The 23,287-nt window shown below is 37.1% G+C and overlaps 1 protein-coding gene across 7 annotated transcripts in view; it reads left to right on the forward strand.

The window, feature by feature from the left end:
• Positions 1-23,287, forward strand: part of LAMA2 (laminin subunit alpha 2) — a 332,349-nt gene that overhangs the window by 188,459 nt on the left and 120,603 nt on the right. For all 7 annotated transcript variants that reach the window (XM_079297887.1, XM_079297888.1, XM_079297889.1 and 4 more), the window contains exons 16-19: positions 222-335; positions 8,551-8,678; positions 13,402-13,488; positions 19,537-19,748. In XM_079297887.1, the coding sequence (XP_079154013.1) occupies positions 222-335; positions 8,551-8,678; positions 13,402-13,488; positions 19,537-19,748 (541 nt within the window). The remainder of the gene's footprint in view (positions 1-221; positions 336-8,550; positions 8,679-13,401; positions 13,489-19,536; positions 19,749-23,287) is intronic.

Below are 23,287 nucleotides of genomic sequence, written 5' to 3' on the forward strand. Positions count from 1 at the left end.
GATCAAGTTAAAGCTTCCTCTAATCGCACACCTGCAGCTAAGGCTGAGGTCAGTGCAAAGCCACAGCACCAGAAAGAGGAACTTTCTAGAGAAATGTTGGTGTTTTTATTCATTTGGCAAGTTGTTGTGTGTGCAAACATCAAATCCAAGAAATTTTTTAAAATCCCGTTCCTTCCTCTGTTCAAACAAGAGTTTAACTTTTTATCTGACTTTTCTTGCAGTCGTGCTGGCCTCGACACAGGCGCGTGAATGGCACAATCTTTGGTGGAGTTTGTGCACCCTGTACGTGCTTTGGTCACGCAGATGTGTGTGATGACATGACAGGAGCATGCCTGGTAAGTGTCCCTAGGAAACAGTGGACATGGCCAACATCAGTCCAGTATGCCTGTGCAATGGAATTAGTGACCTCTGAGACCTGGAATAACCAAGAAGAAAAATGCCAGGAGTAACAGAAGGATCGTTATGTTGAGGTTAAGGATACCCTCATACCAAGATATGGTGTCTTTAACAGTTAAGAAAAGAAATTATTTTATTTATCACATAGGATCTATGTTTTAAAATACAACAGTTTTAAGGTATGGCATGCAGAAAGCAGCAAATATTTGAATGCTTTTTCATGCAAGATTTACCTTCCCCTCCCATTTGTCTCCTTCAGTAAATTCTGTTCTAGTTTGATGGGAAGATATTTTTAATGTCTTCCTTCTTCTAAATTCATAGTAAACCTTGAAGGAACACTTAATGAATTGTACTTCAGAAGAATAATAAAACCATATGATCTCAGCTAAATCAGATTTTTTTTCTTGTAGACTACAGAGATTTTACGTAGTTGCCCACTAATTCAGCAATTAAATCTGTAATATTATCCCTAGTAATCCTACTAGCACACCACTGTTTCCCGCCTGTTCAGTAGCCTTTTGGAATGGGTGAATTATGCTGAATATACTTTTCTGATTGACTCAAGGGCATTTTTAGTTTTATATTGTCTGACATGGCATGAGGCTTGAAACAACATGTCTAATTTCATTAGTCTTGCAGAAGCACAATTTAAGCCAGTTCCAGTTTAGTGGGATATACTCTCATTTCCCTGCAGAATTTCAAGCAGACTCTGTAATGTGCATGTTTCTAAATGTTCTCTTTTATTTCCTGAAGAAAGACCTGCTGGGAAAATGCCAAAATGAAAATTCAGGCTTTTTCCAATATAATTTGGCACTTAGAATTATTACTGTTCTTCCTGTTTTGCTCATAGAAGATGTTTAATTGCAATGCAGTGCAAAACAAGATATCCTTAATGTGTGGATCAGTGGATTTTTCAAATTGCTTTTTCATGAATAGAAGCTTAAAATTATTCTCAATTTAATTATACTGTAAGCCTCAAAGAAGTACCTAGAATGAAAAACACATTTGACGTGACAGTCATGTTTTGAATCTTTTGCTTAATACTCAGTGAAAATGTTTATCACTAGGGTAATATGGATTTGTGTTCCCTGACAAAATTTTTCATGTATTAATGACCGTATTCTCCAGCTACAATGTCTATAATATCTGTGTGGCATAAAATCAATTAGCAGAGAGACAAGGAAAGGAAGAATCTTGTTTAAGGTATGCTCTAAGTGTTGGCTATTTGGCTTAGGGGTACATAGCCTGATGTAAGTTCTGAGGTTTTTGGCTTCTGTGTCTTCAAGTTTTAGCCCCTGCACAGCTTTCCTCCTTACTTTAGTCTGTAGCACCAGCCTGGATAAAAGAGAAGGCCACGAAGGCTGCTTGTTGTTTTTTGTGCTTTTTGGCTGATGTGAACTGTTGGCTCAGGCAGTGGAGCTCCCCCTTCTGATGTTGCAAGGGTGCTGGTGTGAGATAACACAGCACTGACAAGGAAGTGGAAAATAACCCGCTGAAGATGCGCTTTCATCTCTGCACTTTATCAAGCGCTCTGTATTTTATGTGTTCTGTAGCTTATACTAGATCAGGCTATGGAGAAGAGGCGCAAAGGGAGCTTAAAATCAGTTCTGGATTTTCTTACAACTTTGAAAGCACTGTTAGTCAGATTGGTTAGTATCCATGCAGGCTATTAAATGCTTCTATTCAATTTGGATCATAAGCCTTTTGAAGTGAGAGAGAGAGAAGTCTGAATGCTGAAAAAGAGAAATGTTTCACATCAAAGGCATTCTTTCTATTGAGGTTTACACAGCCTTTTGGCCTCCTTATTATTATTCATGGTGTTTTTTCAGTAATACAACAGACAATTTAGGCACCTAATTTACTGATATGATACTTCTTTTTGCTCTTCCTTAGCTTTGAAATGTAGTTGAAAAGAAGCTGAAATTTGTTTTTGACTCATGATAAAAGCTCAAATCATCTACTTTGACACAGGCCTGTATAAAAAGCTCATTTTAACATATAGCTTGCAGTAACCTGCAAAGCCCTTTGATCCCCACAGCAGCCATAGAGTGCTGCATGATACCTTTTCCTCGTTACCATTGTGATATACATAACTGCTTTGGTACATAGGGCAATTTGGAACATTCAGAAATGTTCTTTTGTGCTATTACACATACACATTTACAGAGTTTTAGGAGGTTGGTTAAACCTAAACCTTGTGAAAAGCAAGCAGTTTCAGCGTGTTTCATTGCAGGATACTATGTTCCTGTTAGTAAGCCCAAAGAAAGTAGATCTTTCTCCCCAAAGATATGCTCAAATTGCACTAAGTGGGCAGTCTCCAGTGGCATCCTTTTCATATTGTATTCCTTTGCGTCTAAGCAGCATTTACCGTGTAGGATGAGGTATGTCATGGATGTTGCTGATGGACATGTGCTTTAGATAGTGTTCATCACCAGAGCAACAAAATGTCTTTACTCATCCTCATACACAATGTAACAAAGTGATATGTCCTAGCCTAAATGCAGTACAGGCTCTTGTTCAACTGAAGGTATGTAAAGCCTCTGCAGCATCCTGATTACATTTGTATTCTCACACCAGGACAGGGAAATGTCTATGTCATCTTGACATTTCGGTAGTTTGAAAATTATAGCAGAGCTTATTCATGCTTCCAAAGGCAGAATACCATTGTCTGGTCTAGACTGTTGGGAATATACTAAATTAGGCCCCCAGGCTTTCTTTAGCTGGCTTTAACAGCTTCCCTGGTTGTCTCTGTGACAGGTATCCTGAGGAAGGGCAGCAGCATGCCAAATGTGCTATCTTGGACTCTGTCATAATCCATGTATAAGGTTTTATTTTCATCACTAGCATTCTACTCTAAATGTTTATTTCCATGCTCATATACACTCAGCTGCATATGCATGAGTGGTTTTCAAGTGTGAATTTAGGGTTCCCCAATATTGGGCATAAAGAAGTTCATTTGGTTTCCAAAAGAAAAAATAGAACTGGCTCCATAGGAATGGTGGAAAACACTCTACAGGACATCAGCCAGGCAGCTTGTAGGGACCAAGGTCAAAAACTTTTGGACAGAAATAAATCCCACAGTTTTAATTACACAGAGATTGTCTAACTGAAGTTTAAATATGTTCAGAGGTAAAAGAGGTACAGAAAATGAATGCATTTGAAATAGTGTGAGATGCAATTGAAATCATTGTATTGAAATGACTGGAATTGAAAAAAATAAATATTTGGACATAAAATTCTTTCTGGCCACAAAGTTTATGGATCTGTGAAGAAAAGCATGGATTTTACCAAAACACTAGATCAATGTGTTGGAACAACCTCTATTTCCATGGGAATAAAAAAAAAGCAGATCTAATGTACTGAGCAGGTTAGAGAAGTTGATCACAATCTATTTTATACCCAGTCTCATGACATGAAAAAAACCAGTATAGTTTTTCCTATGGATGTGAAATTAAGACATCAGATTCTTAAGCATGCTTCAAGGAAATAATCTCAGTATAATTAGACATTGCTCAAACCAGATGATGTTCAAAACCATTGCTGTACATTTGGCAAGTTTCAAACTGAGATTCAGCCAATTGATATCAAGAAAGTACAAATCTTTCATGAGTGTTGATAATATTTTTAGAAGGACTTGTCTACTTCAGTACTTAGAGTACTGATCTGTAAATGTGGCAGATTAGCAAGAAGTCTAATGCATCGCTGAAAAGAACAGGCAGATCAGGTCATATCTACATACTAGCTACATAATCCTTGGTTTTTGTCCTGTAAGGTCAAGGTTTTTGTCCTGGCTCAGGGAGAAAAGTATAGAATGCACAGGATCATTATTTCTCAAATAAGCTGATATACACAGTATGGTATGCTCAGATTTTAGTACTGTATATGTGGGGTACTCTTTTTTTGTTTGTTTTTAAATATAAATATTGATTGATTGCTTTTGAACATGCTGGGGACCATCAGTACTAGTCATTTTTAAGCACTACTTCCTAAGGGCACAGGAGCAAGCAATTCCAAAATGTCAGAAGTCAAACAGGCAGAAGAGAAGCTTGGCTGAGCAAGGATCTTATTTTGGAGATAAGGCAAAAAAGGAAGGTACATGTGGGGAAAAAAAGGTGCAAGCAAGGTTGGGTGATGTGGGAGGAATACAGAAATGTTGCTTGCTGCTATAGAGGGAAAAGTGGTTTGGTCAAAGCCCAATTGGAGTTGAAGCTGGACAGAAATATGGGGAACAATAATAAGAGTTTTTTTTTTAATATGTTAACAGCAAGAGTTAGTGCAGAAATAACATCAGCCCACTACAGGGTGAAGATGGTCCCCTCACAAACAGTGATATAGGCAAGGCAGAAATGTTTAATTCTTCTTTGTCTCCAAGATTGCTGATGAGCTAAATGAGTCCTAGCCATGAAAGACCATGGCTGTGAGCATGATGAACTCTCAGCATACCCTGAAGTAGTGTGGCATCTACTGGATCCATTTGTCTGTGGGGCCTGATGGGATTCATCCAAGAATACTCCAAGAGCTGGATGATGTCATCCTGAAGCCTCTCTCAATGATTTTTGAACAGCTTTGGAAACATGGAAAGATCCTAGTTTAGAAAAAGCTGGCTAACATTTGAATTTTCCAAAAGATCAAGAAGGATGGAAGAGAAAGCATGGACACTGTAGGCTTGTCAGTCTCATTTCAGTGTATAGTAAAATTATGGAGAAGGTTTCTCTGGGAGGTATTGAAAAACACCTGAAGGATGGTGCAGTCATCGGTCACAGCCAGAATGGCTTCATGAGGGCAGAATCTTGGCTTATCAAATTTAATATTCTTTTATGACAAGGTAACCCACCTAGGTGATGATGAAGGGCAACCAGTTGATGCAATCTTTCTGGATTTCAGTAAAGCTTTCAATATTGTCTCTCACAGGATCCTTCTGGACAAAATGTGCAGCACACAACTGGATAAATGTGTCATGCAATGGGTGAGCAGCTGGCTCGTGGGTCAGGCACAGAGGGTTTGAGTGAATGGGGTGACATCAGACTGGTGATGTGTCACTAGTGAGGTTCCACAGGGAACTTTGCCCTGTGCTCTTCAACATCTTCATTAATGACTTGAATGCAGAACTCAAAGAGTACTTAAATAAGTTTGTCAGTGTTACTGAATTGGGTGAAGCTTTTGATTCTCTTGAGAGCAGAGAAGACTTGCAGAGAGACCCAGACAAATTAGTGCGATGGGAAATCACCAGCCAAATGAAGCTTGACAAAGAGAAGTGCCTGGGATGAGACAACCATGGAAGTATGTATAGACTGGGGATTGAGGGGATAGAAAACATGCCATGGGAAGGGACCTGGGGGTTCTGGTCACTGACAAGTTGAACATGAGTCAGCAGTGCCCTGGCAGCCAGGAGGAACCATCCTTGTCCCACTCCAGTCTCCGTGGGGCTGCCTCACCTTGAATATTGTGTGCAGTTTGGGGTCCCAAAAAGACATTAAGTGTTAGTCCAAAGTAGGACTACAAAGATGGTGAAGGGCCTTGAGGGGAAGCTTCATGAGAAGCAGCTGAGATGACTTGATCTTTTCAGCCTGGAGGGGAGATCTCATTGCAGTTAATTGCCAGTAAGGGCAGGCACTGATCTATGTGGTGAACACTGACAGGACTTGAATGAATAACCTGAAGATGCATCAGGAGAGGTTTAAGTTGGATGTTAGGCAAAGGTTTGTTACCCAGAGGATGGCTGGGCACTGGAACAGGCTCTTCAGGAAAGTGATCACAGTACCCTTGACAGAGCTCAAGAGGTGTTTGAACATGCTCTCAGGCACATGGTGTGACTCCTGGGGAATCCTGCACAGGGACAGGAGTTAGACTCAATGATCCTACCAGATGTGGGTATTCTATCATTCTGTAACTGTGAGGAATTAAACACAGAGATCTGAATTGAGTAGGATTAGACACAGTACATGGAAATGACTGATATTAAAGTGCCAGAAAATAATTCATCAAAGTGAAGGTGGTCAGGTCTTTGTAACAAGAAATGTTTTCCTACAAAATGGAAGGTTTCAGGTGTTTCACTTTAAAAAGTAGAACCCGCAAATACCACTCAGCAAGAGATGTGAAGCTTTAAAGTAGTGTATTAGCTTCTCTCACTTTAATAACATCCTTGACATATAAACTGCTCATATTCTTCAAAAACATTAAGATATGTCTGAGGATATTTAAAGCTAAACTTATCACAAAAGAAGAATCCATTATTTTTCAGAAAAAGTACAAATAATTTGACATGATGTCTTTAAAAAGTTGAATTGCAGAGGATTTTTCTTTTGAAACACTTAAATTATTTTTGTCACATCTTCTTTTAAAAGCATATTGTTCCTGGCTACTTTTTTTGTAAGGCTGTTAGACTCTTTTTGAATGTCAATGCTTGAAATACCAATCAAATGGATTAGTTAACTTATGGAAGTAAATTTTAACCCAGCTGGCTTTTCTGAAGTCATCATTTTAAATAATTAAGTGTTTCAATAATTTAGTATTAGTTTACAATGTATGAATTGTGTTAAAATGTAGTAGTGTGATTGAGGCTTTCTTTTCAAATATATTCTGATTGTATGCACTAGAAATAAGAATGCACCCTTTAAAACAGCAAACAGTATTTCTGGAGGCAAATGCTTTTGACACCAGTGTGCTCATGACTAAAAAGGGTATTGTTCTTTTTCAGCTGCCCAGGTGCAGAGCATAGTGCAAAAAAAGCTTTGCACAAGTCCTGGAAAGCTGTGAACAAGGAATCAGTGTTCCTTAGAATAGTGTCTGTTTCCTTATTGAGGGTAAATTATGTCTTCCAGACAGTAAGGCTGTTAAATAGCAATCAGTACCATATGCGTGACTTGCTAAAATGATAAAACACTTTTAAACTGTTCTTGAAAAACAATTTTAAATTCAATCTTAAGTTTGAAAGTGTCCACACTTAAAATAAATAAACAAAAACAAACCTCCAGAGTTCTTAAGCTGCAGCTTGGATGAAACATTCTAGATTTTATCTGGCCCATAGTCTAAAACACAGCAGAACACACTCCATTAACAAAAATCTTTCTCATGCCTTTCATTTTGGCCTTTTCAATTTGACATATGCTTTTTCAATTCTTTTTTAGTCCATACCAATGACATTGATATGCCATTTAACATCCAAAACCATTCCTACTGCTTTCTCTGTTTCTGCCTTGTGAAAGGGCTACACTTGGGTATCTTGTGGGAAGCAGCAGTGGAAGGAATAGTGTGGTGCATTAGTAACGTGGGTGAAGAAAAGAAATAGATTAAGCCAGAAAAATAATTTTCTGAATCTATTCTAGATTCTGTGAAATTACGTAGAATTTCTAAATCCTATATGGCGAGAGGGAAGAAGAATAGAAAGGGTAATTACTCTTTAAAGCTTGGTTCTTAAAAGTCATCATGAGAAGCTTTTTCTCACAGGACTGATTTCCATTCTGCTAAAAGATTGTTTAATATGAGATCAGCCAAAAGCTATATACAGAAATGCAAATGAGGTACTGCCATTTTTATACTGCATGTTTCATATGCTCAGCTTCATTTCTCTCCTATTATGCAGTCGTGTAGATGATCACAAACTGTTGGATAACAACAAGTATACTCTATACACGGTATACTTGTCCTTCCCAAAATAGAGGCTGGATTCTATTCTGGCAAATAAGAATTAAGTAATTCAGGCTTTACTACTATTTAAAAATAATCCTAGTCATGTACCTTATAAAATGAACTAATGTACATACATGTCTAAAGTAATAATTCATTTTTATAACTTATATTGTCTGGGCCATATTTTTGGAATCAACATCTGAAAAGAGTTTGTCACAAAGTACAGCCTGCTGCAAGAATGCAATAATAAACCTGTCTTATGCTGCTTTGAAAGTTGGTTTTCTTTAAGCAAGCTAAAACAATAATACAGCTGTTGATAGGTGTAAATTCAAAGGTTTTTTAAATATTTTTTTTTTTATTTACATGGAAAAAAGTTATCCACATAACATACAGAGCATTGATTGAGACAGCTAACCTTTAGAACTGTTTCTCAACCAGCAGCAGAAAATAAGAACAAATGTTGCAGACCTTTCACCATATGCAAGTTGTCTAATTGTCAATTTTTACTTTACATCTTCTGTTTAGGACTGCAAACACAACACAGGTGGTCCATATTGTGATAGATGCCTGCCTGGCTTCTATGGTGATGCAACTAAAGGGACAGCTGAAGACTGTCAGTTGTGTGCTTGTCCCCTAAACATACCTTCTAACAAGTAAGTTGTATATTTATTGCATATTGCTCTTTTCCACTTAGTAAATTGCATAATTTCTTAATTTATATTTTTACATGTATGATTGAGATATCTTTTTTCTTTCAATCAAATAATACATGCTGCAATATAAATTTTTATTTTCATGATTGTGCAGAGTGCTTAACTAGGCAGATAAAGACAAAAGCTGGATTTGGATTACTATTTTTCAAATTAATAACTTAGCATTTGCTTTTCTGTCCTCCTTAAAGGTAGTTGTTTCTAGTTTTAAAGCTGAATTTGCAGACACGTGGGTTTTTTCTGCTTTTACTTTTCCTGTTCTTCCAGCGTACATTATGAGATTTGTTTAGAATTTGAATTCATCCTTAGATCTTGTAAGTGAACATATTTTTTCAGCATATCTCAGAAAAAATACTGTGAATTTGTTTTATTAAACAAAACTACAAGTGAAAAGTTATTCAAAATTCTGATCTAATAACCAGTTTCCTTCATTATGAAACCTTGTCTAAGCTACTCCATCGCTTAACTTAATAGACAAATGGCTTGAACATTTTTCATTGGTTTTTGTCACAGACAGTAGCTGGAAAATTATAGTATCAAAAGCATTTTACATGATGTACCTGAATAAAACTGTTCTGAGTCTTGTTTGTGCCATTGCATCCTATTAAAATTGCAGTTATTGGAGCAGGAGTAGTCTAAACACTTATGAGCGGAAATTCCAGGGGATTGTAGAATGGGAACCTGCCTTCCTGTTAACACAGCTCTTGAGTTGGTTTTATTAGATATAAATATATATGGGTTTATTGTATCTGCTGCTCAGGCATGGTTCCTCTGACATTCTCATTACTTGGTATTTCCTTGCCTCAGTAATCAATTATCTTTCTCTTGTTTGAGAATACTGTGCTGATAAAGAAGGAAAAACACTATCACATTTCCATCTTGCACAGACATGCAACAAACCAAGTCAAATAGATTGAATTTAGGTTATGATTGGCAAAATGCCTGGAGAACTCCATTACATAGTCATCATAGTTCTGGGCGTTTTACTTTCCTTTTCTGAAGTTAGCAGTCCCCTTTTTAGTATTTAGTTTTCTTGAAAAATATAATAGGTACAGAACAAACACACAATATAAATGTTTTTTGAACTGTGAAACTGTGTGAGTCCTGAAGTCTACAAAGTTTAGATTTGTAGAACTCATTGTAAGGTTCACGCTCTTATGATGTTACAGTGTAGACCAATTATTAAATTGGTTATGTTTATGAGGAAAAAAGAGGTGTTAAAGATTTAATGTGTTACCTGAATGCTCTTAAAACACTTCTTTGCTTTCTTACTTAGTTGCCAATTAGTTTGTTATGCTAGGGATAATATTTGTAAACCATTCAGATACCTTCATGTGAAAAATAAACTTTTACCAAGTTCAGATGTAGTGTGTGTCATGTTCTTCCTGAGCAACTGAACAAGTGACTAATTATATATACAAATTCTTACAAATAGCTGTGTATAGATTTTAATTCCTGAAGTATTTGATTCCTAAAATGATATGACATGATATTTGAAGGTTTCTAAGATTAATACCAAGTTCCCACTGCCTAGAGAATATTGTCCATGTAATGAGCCTGTGAGATATATTTCTATTAAGAAGTAAGTTTTGTATTTTATAGCAGTGTCTCATTTATTTATGTTTATAGTGGTTCCCTTCATTGTTCTCACAGCACCTGACTCTCTTTGCAATGCCACATACAGTGGAGAACTGCTCTAACAGTTGTAGAACTGATGTGGTGATTATGTTCTCTTAAATGACTTCAGAGGATTTAGTTGCTGCCAATCCCCTTTCCTGTTTCCTAATGGCAGGAGCTTCCATATGCAGTCACTGAAGCCAGTCATGTGCCTTCTGAAGCACAACAGTCATAAATGGCTTGCCATATGTCAGAAAAGAGCACTTGACCAAATCAGAAAATTAAAATTAAGTTGTCTAATCTTGTATTCTACATCCTGGGTTGTATTTTCTTCTTTTTGCATATATCTTCATATATATGTTTATGTGATGAAGATGAAATCAATACCCATGTTATAACTGGTCTATGCAATGAACACATAACTCCTTCATTCTATGCCTTCTTGTAAACATACCGCTCCTAGAAACTGTTCTAACATTCTTAGTCCTCAAGCAGTTTCAAAAGAAATTCCCCCCCCCCCATAATTTCTAACAAATATGGATATTTGGAATAATTACTGCTATTCTCTTGATGTAGCCATAAATTTAATATGAGTAGTGAAGACTTTGACAGGAATGCTTTATCACTGGAAATGGGAGATAGAAGGTCTCTGGCTCATCCTGGGAAGGTCAGGAATAAATTCACAGCACATGAACTAAGAATTTGGGTTGGTCTCATGATCTCAGAATTTTACTTATTTTCTTGGAGAATTAGATAAAATGAGAAGCATATTGTCAGGGGATGTTTTCTATAACACAATAGAAAGCTTTTAGGACACCCCATCTCCCAGCATAGATTTATCACATACATACCCATACTGTGTGTTCATACTTGTCCTGTGTCCTGACTCAGTTGGTGTACTAGTGTTGTTACCATATGGGAAAACTGTAATGAGCAATGATAAATCAAGAAGGGGACTACAGTTTTTTGAAGTTTGTTTTGACAAATCAATACCCACAGTTCATTAGAGTTTAGCATTAGTGAGTAATGAGATTCTCAATAATCAGGAAGATAAACTAAACTCTTCTTTTCTCAGCCTGCTATCATATATTTCCTTTACAGCACGCACATGGGAATTTCTCAATATATTAATATTTAGTGTTGAAATGTGGTCCAACTACTAAGTCAGAGAAAGAATCCAGGAGGCAAGGTCTGAGCATTACCTTTAAGACATGGAAATTCTACTGTTCATCATTATTGCTTAGCAATAATAAGTACATTATCATTATAATTATCATCGTCGTTATCATCCTTACAATTACTATCATTATTATATTTAAAATTTATGCAGTTAAATTCAGATCTCTTGGTGGAACTTTGGTACAGTCAATTTTGTACAATGCTATAATGAGTTGTGATAGCATCTTTACAAAGTTTCCCATGAAACTCTCAGAAAGTGAGGTTGGGACTGACAAGCAGGAACTTATTTGAAGTAAGTCATGGACTGCTCATTATATTCAGTGTTTATATTCATGTGTGCTTTCATTGCTGTTAAAGAATAGAATTAACAATTATTGTTTCTTCGACTGGCTCTTCATCCATTTGTGAATCTATTATTAAGCAAATGACAAAATAACACAAACATTATCCTTATAGGAAAGAGAAAAATGCCAGAACCTGTCTATGTTTGTTGGACCTGACCATCCCACGTTTTTCTTACTGATCTCTTGTTTTTGTGGGATCACACAGAATAGAGAATAACTGGGGAGAGATCACAGGATGAATGACTCCTGAGAAGTGGAGTCTAGTCATCAGCAGCTAATCACAATAAATTATGCTAATTAAGTTTTTCTGTCTTCTCTGGGCCTATTACTTTCCAGAAAATGTCATATCCTGCTTTAATATATCCAAGATCAGATTATGTCCATTTGTTGTTATTGTAGCATGCACTGTAGCATGTTATCTTGAATATAACTTCCTTCTACTGTCTTTGTTCAAGCAATTCTATTGCTTCTCAAATTCTCTTTTCCTAGGTTATAAAAGAGAATTTAGTATCTTTTTTCACATAGGTGCTTTATTTTGCCCCTTTGAATAGTCACCCTGCTATGCACCTACTTCTATTCTTTTATTTCTTTTCTTCTTTTTCTATTTAGTTGACCACAATTGATTACCATTATGTAGATGGGGCTTTATAAAGATGCTCATATGTCTCTGTCTCTAATAATCATTGCAGAATTACAGAAGAGCAGATTGCCTCTTCTTAGTAGTATCTTTTAGTGTGTCAGGAGGTTTCTTCAGAAAGGTGTGTTAAGGGAGAAAGATTATGGAAAACAAAATGCTATCAGTGAAGGAACACAGTCCAGAGTTAAACACAGGCATTGAGATGTGGAGCTTGCAAATGGCTACAGTATTCTTATTTATAAGAAAACAAGGGAAAAAATCCCCAAACCAGCCAAAAATAATTAGAGCATAAAAAAGAAGTAGAAGCTTTCTAGTCTGCAAGCTATTCTTAAACTTCTACATGCCTGTGTGGCCTGTTGCTTGAGGTCACTGGCACTTGATTAACTCAAATACACTCTCTGTGAAGCTGTACCAGATATTTCCCATGTTGCCCCTCCCCTTTCTTGCTCACAGGGTCCCTTTCACAGCTGACTATACACAAAGTTAACTGAGCTTTTAATCGGTTGTCCTTCAGAAAGATTTATATAGGGGCCACGTTATGGCACAGATTGTTTTGCCAGGCCCTCGGGGGCACAAACAAACAGCTGTACATTCCTGCCTTTTTAATGGTATCCAGACCACTCACTGGCAGGCTCAAGTCCCGTAATAACAGGCTATTGGGATGCTGCCATCCTCTGCTCTATATTCAGTGTCGCAGAAATAGCAGAGTCATTCCAAATTCAATTTGCTGGAGTCGAGCTTAAGCCCCATGTCCTAGACCAGAATCACTTTTCCTGGGCACTGTTTTGCAAATTAACAATCTCTGAAGTGGGAAGAGAGTGATGCTGCTAACCATGTTTTCTTTATGTTTCTTCCTTGTCCCTCTTCTCTCTCAATATCAACAACACAGCTTTAGCCCAACGTGTCATTTTGACCGGCATCATGGATTAATGTGTGATGAATGCCCAGCTGGCTACGTGGGACCACGCTGTGAGAGGTAAGCTTTTAGTCATATGAGACCTGAAACAAAAGTATTGATCACATGGAACTATTCTACCTTTTGTTACCTCCCCTTCTCATCTCCATTCCTGTTCTCACTGAAAAAATTTCCTCTGATATTGGATCCATGATATTGTATTTTTCTTATGCTTGTTTTATTGTTTTATGGTAAAATGTAAGGTCTCCAAGAAGCATTTCTGATAAGTGAGAGTCTTTGTTAAAAAAGTTTCTTCTAGCTTTTCTGTCACTTCTGAAATTTTTATAGAACTTTTGTCTCTTCTGTCGTTTGAATATTTAGGGCATGGTGATTAAAAAATGCAGTAAATTACTGATGCTTCCCTTAGAGAAGTTAATATGCAGTGAAAATACAGCTCTTCTAATAAGTTATTTGTAGATTTAAATTATTTTTAAAAGAATATTTTACATTTTTGTTGCTTCTCATTTTCTGTTGCAATATTTGTTTAGCAAGTAGAACAAACTGGGCTTTAATGAAAAAAAAAAAGATTATTCTTCTTTGTCAAATACTTAGAAAAGTTCAGTATATATTTCCTACACTTATTGCTGGCTTTACAAAGTCATTATGCTGAAAGGATCATGTGGAGAATTTAAATGAAACAAAGAGCTTGTCAGTGCTAGTGCTAAGCTCCCAGGAACCCTCTTCCACAGGAGGTGAGACCACGTAGGCAAGGGTTACCACCACTGTGTCTGCATGCCTTAGGTCTCTTGGGATTTCACATGGATGGAACAGATTTCAAGAGCAGTTAGTGTGCCAGGGAACCTCTGCTAGCTGTTTGGAGGTCATGATGAATCAGTGTTGTCTTTGTCTCCATGATCTCAGTTCCCTGTGACCCTGCCAATGACACCTTTTTAAGAGGGGCTTGGGGAGCCAGATAGCTGTGTAACACCTGGCTAGACAGTTAAGGGGCATGGAAACGTGTTCCTTAGTGGGCTCTTGCCATTTGGCACTTCCATGAGCTGCTTGGAGGATTTTTCAAGGCAAACCATAAAAAAAGGTAAGGCTTCTGAATGAAGACTTAAAATATTCAGGCTGAGATGAGAAGTAGGAATAAACCAAGAGCAAGAGAGAAACAGAAAAGCAGAAACCTGGCCATACGCTGTGAATCTCCATATAGTCCCCTCTTTCCAATTTACAACTACTTCCTTTTAAATCCCCTGTTGTGCTATATCTGTCCTGAAGTGAGAGTGCAGGCTGTCACCTGTTTCCACCCATCATCACCGAGTCTGCTCCTGCTGCTGCTATTTCTGCCTGTCTTTTCCTGTCTGTCTGGGAAGTCATCACCTTCTTTCAGCTAGTGGGCTGTGAAGTTAATGATGGCAGGAATAAATCACATCAAGAGCACTTTGGTGGCAGTTTGTCAATGCAGGGTCATTGACAGCTTCCATTAGCAACAAGTGCTGTTTCTGAGTGGACCACAGATTGTAGATGCAGTAGTAGAGAGTCTGAATAAATGGCTAAATTGGATTTTAGCCTGACCTCCTAAGGAAATGAGGCTGCTGTGATCTTTATGTGCATGTCTCTCTGGCTGCCTGCGAAGTCATCTGTACTTGTAGGTCAATTTCAACCAAATTTGGCAGAAGATAGGAGGGCTCAAAGATGATAATTGTTCCTGAAGGTTTTATGAAAAGAAGTGGCGGAATAGAGGCTAATAACTTGGGACATGTCATAGCTAAGGGAGAAGAATACTGTGTGAACTCACACCTGATTAAACAGATAGAGAGAGAACAAGAGAGATTGCTAAATGTTCTGCCCATAAGAAAACTTTCACAGGACAAGGAAAAAGTGCTGCTGTAGCCTGAGGGATTACTCCCTGCTGAATAGCAACATCCTGCAACAAATAATCAGCCCTTAGCCTTGTAACCATGAGATATAAATCCACTGGAAATTAGGCCATTAATTCCTAAGCTCACAGAACTATTTGCTTTTAATTGTAACAAGTTGTTTTAAAATGTCTGCAGCTGTCAATAATAATGATCAGGAGAAAGCATGTTGCGCTTTGCTATTAGCAGTGGTTGTATAATTGCTGAGAGAGTTTACACGAAATTCTCTTTCATTTTAGCAACTATAAAGTGACAAGTGATCTGAGCCATGTGATTCATTAGCTGAACAATGCTAAATTATCATGACATACTAAGTATCATGAAGTGACAGTGTGAAGCACTGTACTTATTTGGCCTAAAAATATATCCTCTGTCCCCTAGAGAGATACATATATCTGTCTGATTTGTAAAATGTCAGAAAAAATTGCTACTTCTCTCACTAGAACTCTCAGGAAAATGGTGCCATAATTGCTCAGTATTCTGAGGGGTCCAGCTCATAACACATCAAAATAATTGCAGATATAAACTGTGTTGGGAGTTAGCATGTAATGTATAATTGTAGAGAGAGCTCAGCTTTCCTGTGTAACGCTTTTCCCTAACAAATTAGTTGTAAGTATTTTTCCTTAGCTCACTACTCACTTTTCCAAAGGCATATGAGATAGGATGGACATTCTCTTAACTTCATAGAAGGGATGTATGAGAATGACATAAGGCTGTCTTTTTAGCCCAGCACATTTACAGAATGATGATATCCATTTTCTAAATATGGTCTTGCTAGGGAAAAGAAGCAAAGTGGGTGAGAGTCTAGCTTTTCCAGTAGGACTCCAGGTTTTATGGATATGAATCCAGTGACCTTTTCCTCCTAGAAGGAGGGTCAGTGTCCCTTCTGTGTGAGGAGAAGCTGACCCATGTCCTTTCTTGCTCCCTCCTCCCTCTTTCTTGAAGTCTAGCACAGAGTGCCTCCTTCCACAGCCTCTCAGGAGTACTGTGGCTTCAAACTGCTGCTCATTGTAGCAAATATAATTCTTCCACTAGTGCCAGAACAGCGATTCTGTGTTGCAGTACTGATGGGAAAAGGGTCAAACATTTCAGGAGATTTGGTACAACAAATGTGTTACGCAGGATTGTTTGCAGCTTGCAAAGGCAGGTATTCTGACATTAGAAAATGCAAGATTTATGGCTGGTCACACAACAGTAACATCTGTGCTGTGCACCTGAGTTAAGATATCTCACTGGGTGCTCACAAGCCGTTTCTCCACAGGGCTTTTGCCTGGTTTTGTGTGCAGGTTGAATGCACATAAATTTCAAAGGCTCTGTAAAAATAGTATTTCCATACTTTAAAGTGTTTGGATTTGCAGGCTTAATTAACTCTGTCTCAAGGGCTTTTTTCCCCAGAAAATGTAAAGAAATGTATAAAATAGTCCTGTGTTTCTGTGCATGTATGTGTATATACAAAACACCATACAGACTGCTGTGAGGAATATTAACTCCATACTGACCAGGCCCAGTACACATTCATGCACATATTTTTAAGTAGTAGCTCTGTATTTAGCATCACTTGTGCTAGGTAAAATGTGTCACTTACAGACACACCTGCATTTGAGAATAGAAAAGAAAAATATGGGCACAATCCTTTTTCGCTGATTTTACTCCTATTTTTGTATATATTTTTTTAATCTCAGAGGTGTGATGTTGTAGTTAGAAGTAATTTATTTTTACATGTATTTTGTGTAATGTAATTGCACAAAAGTAATTTTCCATGTCACATACTTACTGGTGTTTTTTTATCTAAACCTTCCCAAATATATAATGCTTTGAACCTGAGAAACGAAGTTGAAGTAGGAATGTCCTTAAGGGAATAAAGATGGAACTAAGGAAAATGAATTTTTTTTTTATCTTCCCCTGCAACTTCAGGAGAAGTGGTAGAAAATGAGCAAGAATTTACATAGATATATGTCCATAGTTCTCTTCTAAGCTTTAACTGGCTTACCCTTACTTTCAGGATTGTCTTCAGTTGGATTTGAGATTATGTATGTGCATAACTAAAATATGTCTATGTGATGGTAGTGGGTTTTTTTTCTTATTTTAATAAGTATAAACTGATGAGAACACAAAGTTATTGAGGTCTCCCACTGTTAATAGAAGGAAATTATTAGCAGTGCATTTCACATAAATCATTGGAGTATTCTTTCTGTGAACTGCTTGGTAAGTTTCTGTGAATACTTTCACCCTTAAAAGAAAGTGAAAGAAGAATATAGACACACATTAAGTGAAGTCAAATAGATTAGTAGGACCAAGAGATAAAGATTTTTGACAAACACGCCCCTAGTACATTAGCAAAGTATGAGTTAACTTCAGATATAATCTGGTTGAGGTAAATTAAGATAACTGCATAAATTATCCAGATACCCTCTGGTTTTGATAAAATATGGCTATTAATTGTAACATGTTAAGATTCTTGACCTTTGTAACTGAGATATTGTCACTGATGAAAGCCAAATTATTTTGGCAAAATTAAGTTTAAAATTAGTCTTTTGTCTTTGCTGAGATATCTTCCATAAAGGAAAAAATTCTCTCTTCCTCTGCGGGAAATACAATAAATTGCTACATTTATGACAGGTGCTGAAAATAAAATACCTGAATTATTCTAATGCCGAGATTTTGATGTCTTGTTGCTATGAAGGGGTAATTTTGAGAGATGACTGTTCTGCAGGAGTGGGCTAGATTATGAAAATTTTACTCATGGTCCTGAAAGTTACATGCACCCAAACCACTGGACTGTTTATACATATTATTGGTCTATGGTCTGCATTGTGGATATTTTGAGAAGATTGAAAAAAAATCCTATTTTGTGTAAAATTACAAAAAACTGCTCAGTTAGTTCCCACTATTTTTTCCTTCCTGCTCTCAGTTTCCAGTTTTTATAATCTTTGTGATCTTTGCTGATGATATTGAATAATAGTCAGTACATGATTAGTCAACTTTGCTTAGGATCCAGTTAAAAGCTTTATGAGATATTCTGGAAGCAAGGAAAAGGATGAACTTGACACAAGGGTGACAGCATAGTGGAGCTCTGCATTCCTGCGTTAGGATGATACACAAAATCTTTCCTCAATTGTGCTGTCCAGTACCACAGCAAAGTAGAGAGGATATCTGTGTACATTGGAACTGCATTCGTACTGACTTTAAAATTGTAGGAAAAATAATTGTGTGCAATGTGCTTTATGTACTTTCTCTTTTCCTTATACTAATAGGAGTTAATCTGAGATGTGCATAAAAAAATTCATTAGCCAGAACTGTGCAATTTTTCTTTTCTTTTTCTTCGCTATCTGCACATTGCTCTTACTATAAAGTGTGAGCAAATATAAGAGAAAGGAAAAGCAGACCAGAATATAAATAGGAAATAGTCTGTGAGATGAGTAGAAATTTGCTTTAAATACAGACTCGTATTAGGTTGGATTTACTAACCTGCTTTACATGGTACTCACAGAAAATTGCAGGTGGGCAAGGTGGAAAAGGATGTGATGTTGTCAAACAATTCTCTTAAAATATGAAGAGTATAGTATACAACAACATAGTTCCTGTGTTAATGAGCAATTATTTTATTACCCACCCATACACAGAGATTAGAAATCCATTAATTAAGCAAATCTGACCATGCAGTAGATCAGGGGAAGTCTAAGTCAGGGGACAGATCTTCTTAGGTAAACAAATTTATGTCTGCATTGCATTCTAAACATGTTTTTCTAAACTAAAGACATTTTTAAGGTGGAGGGGAAAAAAGTCATCTGGCTTGCTGGTGATTGAGTACAGAACATCTGTACATAATGTGCTGAAATACAAAGTGTATCTAGCATAGAGTCATAGAATAGTTTGGATTGGAAGGACCTTTCAAGGTCATCTAGTGCAACCCTCCTTCCTCTAGGGTGCCACTAAGATTTCTTGCTATGCTTTCTCTCACCTTCAGTGCCAGTGACAAGATTTTTCTCCCACTGAAGTCTAATTACTAGCAGAACTGGCAGGATTTCAGCTGGTGCTGTATCTACAATACTGTTAAAAAAGAGTAGGAGAGAGAAAGAAAAAAGATGCTTAAGAAAAACTTGAGAGAAGATCAAATAATTTTTGATGATCAGGGAGGCAACAGAATTAAATTTTTCTAATGAGAGGATTATTTAAGGGTCCTAACTGATGATGTCTTTTACCATAGGTGTGCAGAAGGCTATTTTGGACAACCTCTAATACCAGGGGGATCGTGCCAGCCATGCCAGTGTAATGACAACCTTGACTTCTCCGTTCCTGGCAGCTGTGACAGCTTGTCTGGTGCTTGTCTGATATGTAAGCCAGGTACAACAGGCCAATATTGTGAGAGGTGTGCTGATGGATATTTTGGAGATGCTCTTCATGCAAGGAACTGTCAACGTAAGTCACGAACTTTTACAGCTCCTGACAGTATTGATCTATCCTGTAACTTTGTTCCTGAGAGGAAGACTGTGCCTCTGTATGTGGGAGCAAGAGAATGATACAGCTCTAATAATGATACTGTGCATCTGCATCTGGAAAGGGAGGCTTTAAAATAAATAGAAAGAAGAACTTATTAAAAAGCTCTGGTTGAAGCAGACATAGAAGAAAACAATGGAGCACTGCGTGGGTGCAAAAGGTTATACTAAATGTGCAAAAGGTTATACTAAATGTCAGATCTACAAAAAATAAATATAAATAAATGAAAAATATTCACTAAAAAATGCTATAAGCTACCCAGAAAAATCCTGTTCATTTGTGAGATTGAAAGGAAGGAGTGACATTATAGTTTCAGCATCCAGCTCTGGCAGCATTTGTAACCTATTTCCCATATATATAACCACAGTAAGAATTGGGAGGTGCTGCTGCTTACAGGTCAAGATTCTCTGACCTGCCAATCAGACCCTAAAATTTCCAGACAATTTTTCTAAAGTGCTCTGGAGGAAGATACCTGGCACTGCAGCAAGCTACCAATTCTCATCTGAGTGGTGTATGTTATTCAACCACCGGCCCCAGCACATCTTTCCTCATAGTGATTGCAAAAATGTTATTCAGTGGAGATGAAAGATTTGGTAAGAACAGGAACTTTTCTTTCTGTAGGAGGCAGTGGCTCTCTCTGAGCCATTGCTGGCACAATTCAGAATGCAGAACAAGTGATTTAACTTAAAAACATTCTTCACATGCTCTTCCTTCACATTCTGAGAAGTGTAATAAAACAAGTTACAAACTCTCTTGAAAGAGCTGAGCATTTTATTTCACTGTCACAAGGATTTATTCTTGTTTCATCCATTATAATAAATACAAGAGTAACCCCACTGAGTAAAAGGTGTTATAGCAGTATAAAATAATGCAAGTGAAAGAGCTGGTGTATTGTCTTACTGTTCTCTGTGTAGGAACATGGGGAACATAGGAATCATATCTCCAATATGTGTTGTGAGAAGTCTGAGGCATCCATTTCCAGGACTTGCCCTATTAGCAACTTGCAGTCTAAAAGTGAAAATCCTAGGTTGTGTTGGACCTCCAGAGAGTGTGTGGGAGCTAACAAGATGCAAAACATCACCAAGTTTCTCAGCTAAGGCCAATAAACACTGATGTACACAAAGTCATAGATAACCCAGAAGATATACCTGTGTAAATGCTTTCTGTACCTTCTTTACACAATGCCAGAAAAAAAATTGGAAAATCCTATTTATTCTCTTTCTTAGTTAAAAGGTCATGATGAATGATGTAATGGAAGTTACAATGCTAAGTGTGTAAAGTGATTTAAGAAGAACTGTATTTCAAAAATTACAGTTTTCAGTAGCTTGTCACCATTCATCAATAGGACTGGTGCTTTCACCATTTCCACAGTAGTGACAGGTCCATGAGAAAGATTTTCTAAGAGGAGAGTTTGAAAAACACAGCATTTAAAAAATATATTTAAAAGAAATATGTGTTTAATGTTGAATTACAAGCTTTGCTTTTGTTGTTGGTATCAGTGACAAGGAGAGCCCCCTAATGTATTCATATCATTGTACTTGCAGTTACCTTGTATTCTACTCTCTGTCTTTCATGTGGGTTTTCTTCTTCTTTGCATATGATTTTTTATTTCCTTTGCAGACTTGCATGAAGTTTGCCCTGCAGCAACAATATCAGAGGGACTGTGCCTTTACTTTGTTGTTTTCAATTTTGTTCCTTATTAAAAAGCCAAATCCAAGAGTATTGCAAAGCATGGGTTTGCTTTCAAATTTTTGTTTGAAATGTTTCTTGCTCTTTCTCAGTACAGTGCTGCTGTGTGCATTAACTGTTTCAAATGACAGTACAGCTTTATATCATCATAGCATCTCTGAATTTTTTGGTGTACTATACAAAACCATAAATCTAAGAACAATGAGCAAATGTACTAAGCTTATTTGATTTGATTCCAGTAGGTTGTTTTTTGGAGTGAAACAGCACAGTGTGCTGAAGCAAATACCTGGAGGTAGAGCTGATGGTAATAGAGCTCAGTGTCACAAGATGAAGTAAAGCAAATAATCAAATCTACCTATGTTCCAGTTCCAGTGTAGAGGTACTAGTGTTGTAGGAAAATAAGTGTGTAGCTTGATCATAAATACAAGCTCATAAATATTTATAGAAATCTAGAGAGAATGAAGGGTCTTGACCAGCATCGTTCAGGAAGAAAGTAAGACAAATTTCTCCAACAGGCTGCATTGTGTTATAACAACCATTTGGATGTTTGGACAATTATCCCAGTAGAGGTGAATGAATGGGAAGGCTCTAGGTGAGATAAATACAATTTATCAGATTGTATAACAGTTTATTAGATGAATAGCCCTGACTGTATGTTTCTTCACTATATGTGTACTGCCAAAGCAAAGAAAAAAACAAAGTCCCTATATTCCGAATTCTCCCTTACCACTGCATTGCACTCAGTCATCTGTGACTGAGATAAGACACCATGGAGTGCTGCTTGCTGTAATATAAATAGGACAAACTCATCTGTTTATAAAATCAGTGTAAGTTTTCTTTTTGATTCTTGTGTTGTCATATGCCTGATAAGCAAAACAATTCAAATGAGACTGAGCCTGGGTTTTGAGGTCTGCATATAAAAAGGTTGGTGAAATACTTTTAATTTGGATTGAGAATTGTTGTTTGTTGAATCTGAGCTTTAGTATCTTCTTTCCCCACTGACCAATTTAATTAAATATATACTTGAAACATATATGTGTGTGATACTTATCAACATGTACAATTTAGAGTGTCAGCAGTTTTAAAACATGAATATTGGGGTAAAAAGGGCTATATACAGGACAGAAGAGGTAAATTATAGATCTGTTTAGTATTGAGAGCTGAAAGGAAAAGATAAGCAATGTTAATTACATCAGAAGTGTCTTTTAATTTTTGCATTTTAAAAATATGTTGCAAAACAGAAGGAGATCAAAATCTCTGAAGGTGTTACAGGACTGTTATGAACAGCAGAATCAGTACATTTTTGTTAACTTATTCCAGAACTTTTGCAAACATTGGTGAAACAATGCCATGAACAGAATGGCAAGTCATAAAGCTGCTTTCATTAAAAGAAGCAAATTCTGCAGAATACCTCAAAATCAGGGAGAAAACCCCCACATCAATCCTTTCAATTTATAATTGGAAATTGTAAATTAGCAAGTCCAATGAAGTAATGAGGAAGGTCCTGTTGTAATAATCTATATATAGGGAAAATATAACTGTCTTGACTCACATAGCACCTTCTGACATGCAAGTATGCCACTGACATGTGTTCACTGCTGGGACTCTTTAAGTGTTTCTTAAAATGAAGGCGACAAGTTGAGAGAAAAAAAAAAGGAACACATGCAGATAGGGCACTGCAGGAAGGCAAAATGTGGACTGGAGTCCAAGTTTGGAGAGTAGATTGGTAATTGGTGTAGAGATGTGGATTCATTCCTCTGTGTGGGGGATGA

Source organism: Erithacus rubecula, assembly GCF_903797595.1.
Source record: "Erithacus rubecula genome assembly, chromosome: 2".
Taxonomy (NCBI): Eukaryota; Metazoa; Chordata; class Aves; order Passeriformes; family Muscicapidae; genus Erithacus; species Erithacus rubecula.